Source organism: Mizuhopecten yessoensis, unplaced genomic scaffold (assembly GCF_002113885.1).
Source record: "Mizuhopecten yessoensis strain PY_sf001 unplaced genomic scaffold, ASM211388v2 scaffold10769, whole genome shotgun sequence".
Taxonomy (NCBI): Eukaryota; Metazoa; Mollusca; class Bivalvia; order Pectinida; family Pectinidae; genus Mizuhopecten; species Mizuhopecten yessoensis.
This window is the reverse complement of record NW_018408712.1, coordinates 106,197-112,900: the sequence shown is the minus strand read 5'-3', so window position 1 is coordinate 112,900 and position 6,704 is coordinate 106,197. Positions and strand designations below refer to the sequence as shown.

The 6,704-nt window shown below is 43.0% G+C and overlaps 1 protein-coding gene across 1 annotated transcript in view; it reads left to right on the top strand.

The window, feature by feature from the left end:
• Positions 1-5,661: 5,661 nt before the first annotated feature.
• LOC110462273 overlaps positions 5,662-6,704 on the top strand; it is a 4,975-nt gene continuing 3,932 nt past the window's right edge. The window contains exon 1 of the mRNA XM_021516178.1: positions 5,662-6,064. Within this exon, the coding sequence (XP_021371853.1) occupies positions 5,662-6,064 (403 nt within the window). The remainder of the gene's footprint in view (positions 6,065-6,704) is intronic.

Here is a 6,704-nt window from a genome sequence, read left to right as displayed (position 1 = left end):
CCAGCTACATTGTCAGGTGTCGGTCTGTAAACTTAACTATGACCAGCCGCATCATCGATTACTGTAGATGTAGTTTAATTTTTAGTCTTGTCGACCTTTGCTACCCAGAATTCGTGTGTTGTCAGTGGATTTTATTTGCATAAAACACCTGTAAAATTAATCACTAAAACACAAAAGAATTTAGTACCGTTGGAAAGATGGATAATTTCCTTTTAAATCACCAAATCTTGTTTCCGAAATTTCGAGTTTTCAGTGATTTTGTTAATGCTATTTCTACAGCAGATGGATGTTGAGTCCAATCCTGGTCCGAGACATGGCGAGCTTTCTATATTTCGTTTAAATATTACGAGCGTTAGACACAAATTGAGCTTCATTGAGGACAAAGTAGATGAATACGACATTGTGTGTTTAACCGAAACTCATTTAGATGATCAGGTTACTACTAATGATTTATGTATTGATGGTTTTCATTCTCCCTTTCGACTTGATAGACATTTTGCTGGGGTGGTATTTTGATTTATACAAATACTCTTTTGAAAGTTGATCGTTTGCCAGGAATTCTTTGTATCCTATTAGGGCACATTCCTCATACTATACGGGAACTATTCCCGGATGATGAGTGGTGCACTAGGTTTGCATACGAGTGCTGTTGCTTTTCTGTCAAAGCTGCTGAATTCACTTTCCAGTAAATGTGTATATATACAATCAAATTGAATTTGTCTCAAACATGTATTTATAACTTTTGTCCCTTCTTATATTTCCTGTTTGTGTATTTTTCCTCATTGACGCCTTGATCTAGTACGATCAATATATGTCATTTATGTAACCTTTGCTATGCCTACACTTTATTGATATCTACTAATTTTTCTAATTCTTTGTCAAAATATTATTACATTTTCATATATGTACTCTTCATTTATGGAGGAATAAAGTCAAAAAAGAAGAAGAAGGAGAACATTTAAGGTCGTCTATAAATAATGCTCCTCATATCTCTCCTAATGTTATAGTAACAGGGGACTTAAATGTTGACTTCTTCACTGCTTCAAATAATCACGTTCTTTTTGACATCATTAACTCCTTATCACTAACTAATGTTATAAAAGATCCTACTCGTACTCGTACTCTAGTTTACTAGATCCTATACTATTATCTGACTCTATTTCTTGTATTGACTCTTCTGTAATTTCTGTTGATAGAACATTTAGTAACCATGATGGTTGTACTGCTTCCATTAACATTCCTTGTCTTTTTAAACCAGTCTTTAGACGTAAGATTTGGCAGTACGAGAGTGCAAATTTTGAAAAATTTAATATACTTATATCTAATCATAATTGAATAATTTTTTATAAGAATTAGGGATAGGTTAAGTAAAATAGCGAGGTCAACCAAACGTTTGGTAGATATTAATAAATTCAAATCACAGCGAAACAAAGTTAATAATATGAAAAAGCATGCACGTATTACTTTTTATGAAAATGTTTATGATGTTATTGATGGGTACTCATCTTCTGATCCTAAGTCATTGGAAATTAATTAAAAGGTTAATTAAAACGTCTGATACTTCACAACCTATACCTTCCTTAGTCGATCCTATTATTAATGCCATAGTTACTAGTGATGAAGATAAAGCCATAGAGTTTAATATTTATTTTGTAGCATTACTAGAGTAGATGATAGTAACACTGATGTTCCGATTATTGAGCCAAAAACTGACAAATAAATTAGTTCAAATTAGTTCAACTGAAAGACGCGATGTTCTACAGATATTGAAGCTCGGCACGGCCTCGGGTGGGGATCGAATCAGCCACCATCTGCTAAGAAATACTGCTCACACTGTTTGTACTCCGCTCGAAATAGTATTTAATATGTCCATATTAACAGGGATTTATCCAAATAAATGGAAATGAGCTAATATCATGTCATTGTTTAAAAAGGGTGACAGACATTCTCCTTCGAATTATAGATCAATTTCTTTGCTGTCCACTGTTGGTAAAGCTTTTGAAAGAGTGATTTTTAAACTTTTGTACAACAACTTTATAGAAACATGTAGCGTTGGTAGGCTGGTTATTTTCTTTCATCCAATCACGCCACGGGTCTCGGCACATGGGTGACGTCAACCTCATGAATATATACAAAAAAATGGCTCTGTATGTAAATGCCTCGTACACACATTGAGGGATACAGAAGACACCCCCTTCTACAGAGCGGTCCGTGGTCCCACAGAGCGGTCCGTGGTCCCACAGAGCGGTCTGACTGTGATATTCATCTCCCATGCCCTTTTATTTCAACATTCCTGTGGCAAGGGAGGCAACACCGAAAAGAACGAGTAGAGAGTGAGAAAAGACACAGATCCCATGCACGTATTACAATGGGGGCACAAATCCCACGTATTACAATGGGGGCACAAATCCCACGTATTACAATGGGGGCACAAATCCCACGTATTACAATGGGGGCAAAAATCCCACGTATTACAATGGGGGCACAAATCCCACGTATTACAATGGGGACATAGATTCCACGTATTACAATTGGGGCACAAATCCCACGTATTACAATGGGGGCACAAATCCCATGTATTACAATGGGGGCACAAATCCCACGTATTACAATGGGGGCAAAAATCCAACGTATTACAATGGGGGCACAAATCCCACGTATTGCAATGGGGGCACAGATCGCACGTATTACAATGGGGGCATAGATTCCACGTATTACAATTGGGGCACAAATCCCGCGTATTACAATGGGGGCACAAATCCCATGTATTAGTATTACAATGGGGGCACAGACCCACGTTTTACAATGGGGGCACAGATCCCACGTATTACAATGGGGACACAGATCCCACGTATTACAATGGGGGCACAGATCCCACATGTTACAATGGGGGCACAGATCGCACGTATTACAATGGGGGCACAGACCCACGTTTTACAATGGGGGCACAGATCGCACGTATTACAATGGGGGCACAGATCCCACGTATTACAATGGGAGCACAGATCCCACGTATTACAATGGGGGCATATATAGATCCCACGTATTACAATGGGTGGGGACACAGATCCCACGTATTAGACTGGGGACACAGATCCCAGGTATTCCAATGGGGACACAGATCCCACGTATTACAATGCGGGCACAGATCCCACGTATAACAATGGGGACGCAGATCACACGTATTACAATGGGGACAGAGATCCCACGTATTACAATGGGGACATAGATCCCATGTATTACAATGGGGACACAGATCTCACGTATTAGGGCTCAGGTCCCACATATTACAATGGGGGCACTGATCGCACGTATTACAATGGGGGCACAAATCCCATGTATTACAATGGGGACACAAATCACACGTATTACATCCCACGTATAACAATGGGGACGCAGATCACACGTATTACAATGGGGACAGAGATCCCACGTATTACAATGGCGACACAGATCCCACGTATTACAATGGGGGCACAGATCCCACGTATAACAATGGGGACACAGATCACACGTATTACAATGGGGACACAGATCCCACGTATTACAATGGGGACACAGATCTCACGTATTACAACGGGGGCACAGATCCCACGAATCACAATGGGGACACAGATCCCACGTATTACAATGGGGGCACAGATCGCACGTATTACAATGGGGACACAGATCCCACGTATTACAATGGGGGCACAGATCCCACGTATTACAATGGGGGCACAGATCCCACGTATTACAATGGGGACATAGATCCCACGTATTACAATGGGGGCACAGGTCCCACGTATTACAATGAGGGCACAGATTGCACGTATTACAATGGGGACACAGATCCCATTGTAATACGTGGGATCTGTGCCCCCATTGTAATATGTGGAATCTGTGCTCCCATTGTAATACTTGCGATCTGTGCCCCCATTATAATACGTGGGATCTGTGCCCCCATTGTAATATGTGGAATCTGTGCTCCCATTGTAATACGTGGGATCTATGTCCCCATTGCCCCATTGTAATACATGGGATCTATGTCCCCATTGTAATACGTGGGATCTGTGCCCCCATTGTAAGACGTGGGATCTGTGTCCCCATTGTAATACGTGCGATCTGTGCCCTCATTGTAATACGTGGGACCTGTGCCCCCATTGTAATACAATGAGGGCACAGATTGCACGTATTACAATGGGGGCACAGATCCCACGTATTATAATGGGGGCACAGATCGCACGTATTACAATGGGAGCACAGATTCCACATATTACAATGGGGGCACAGATCCCACGTATTACAATGGGGGCACAGATCCCATTGTAATACGTGCGATCTGTGCCGCCATTGTAATACGTGGGGGCACAGGTCCCACGTATTATAATGGGGGCACAGATCCCACGTATTACAATGGGGGCACAGCTCTCACGTATTAAAATGGGGGCAGCAGATCCCTAGTATTACAATGGGGCATATATCCCTAGTATTAAAACGGGGATACAGATCTCATGTATTACAATGGGGGCACAGATCCCACGTATTACATTGGGGCATAGATCCCTAGTATTACAATGGGGGCACAGACCCACGTAATACAATGGGGGCATAAATCCCGCGTATTACAATTGGGGCACAGATTCCACATATTACAATGGGGGCACAGATTCCACATAATACAACGGGGACACAGATCGCACGTATTACAAAGGGGGCACAGCTCTCACGTATTACAATGGGGGCACATATCTCATGTATTACAATGGGGGCACAGGTCCCACATATTATAATGGGGGCACAGATCCCACGTATTACAATGGGGGCACAGATCCCACGTATTACAATGGGGGCACAGATCCCACATAATACAATGGGGCACATATCTCATGTATTACAATTGGGGCACAAATTCCACGTATATCAATGGGGGCACAGATCCCTAGTATTACAATGGGGCATAGATCCCTAGTATTAAAATGGGGGCACAGATCTCATGTATTACAATGGGAGCACAGATCCCTAGTATTAAAATGGGGACACAGATCTCACGTATTACAATGGGGGCATATATAGATCCCACGTATTACAATGGGGGCACAGATCCCACATATTACAATGGGGACACAGATCCCACGTATTACAATGGGGACACAGATCACACTTATTACAATGGGGGCACATATAGATCCCACGTATTACAATGGGGGCATACACAGATCCCACGTATTACAATGGGGACACAGATCCCACGTATTACAATGGGGGCACAGATCCCACGTATTACAATGGGGGCACAGATCCCACATATTACAATGGGGGCACAGATCCCACTGTTACAATGGGGACACAGATCCCACGTATTACAATGGGGGCACAGATCCCACGTATTACAATGGGGGCACAGATCCCACGTATTACAATGGGGACATAGATCCCATGTATTACAATGGGGGCATATATAGATCCCACGTATTACAATGGGGACACAGATCACACGTATTACAATGGGGACATAGATCCCACGTTTTACAATGGGGGCACAGATCCCACGTATTACAATGGGGGCACAGATCACACGTTTTACAATGGGGACACAGATCCCACGTATTACAATGGGGACATAGAACATATTACAATGGGGGCACAGATCCCACGTATTACAATGGGGGTACAAATCCCATGTATTACAATGGGGGCACAAATCCCACGTATTACAATGGGGGCACAGATCCCATGTATTACAATGGGGGCACATATCCCACGTATTACAAACGGGACATAGATCCCACGTATTACAATGGGGGCACAGATCCCATGTATTACAATGGGGGCACATATCCCACGTATTACCAACGGGACATAGATCCCACGTATTACAATGGGGGCACAGATCAGACGGTTTACAATGGGGACATAGATCCCACGTATTACAAACGGGACATAGATCCCACGGATTACAATGGGGGCACAGATCACACGTTTTACAATGGGGACACAGATCCCACGGATTACAATGGGGGCACAGATCCCACGTATTACAATGGGGACATAGAACATATTACAATGGGGGCACAGATCCCACGTATTACAATGGGGACATGGATCCCATGTATTACAATTGGGACATAGATCCCACGTATTACAATGGGGACATAGATCCCACTATTACAATGGGGACATAGATCCCACGTATTACAATGGGGCACAGATCCCACGTATTACAATGGGGGCACAAATCCCACGTATTACAATGGGGACCCAGATCCCACGTATTACAACATATTACAATGGGGGCACAGCTCCCACGTTTTACAATGGGGACACAGATCCCATGTATTACAATGGGGGCACAGATCCCAAGTATTACAATGGGGGCACAGATCCCACGTTTTACAATGGGGTACAGATTCCATGTATTACAGGGCACAGCTCCCACGTTTTACATACAATGGGGGGACAGATCCCAAGTATTACAATGGGGGCACAGATCCCACGTTTTACAATGGGGTACAGATTCCATGTATTACAATGGGGACATAGATCCCACGTATTACAATGGGGCACAGATCACACGTTTTACAATGGGGACATAGATCCCATGTATTACAATGGGGGTACAGATCCCACATATTACAATGGGGACATAGATCCCATGTATTACAATGGGGACATAGATCCCACGTATTACAATGGGGACATAGATCCCACGTATTACAATGGGG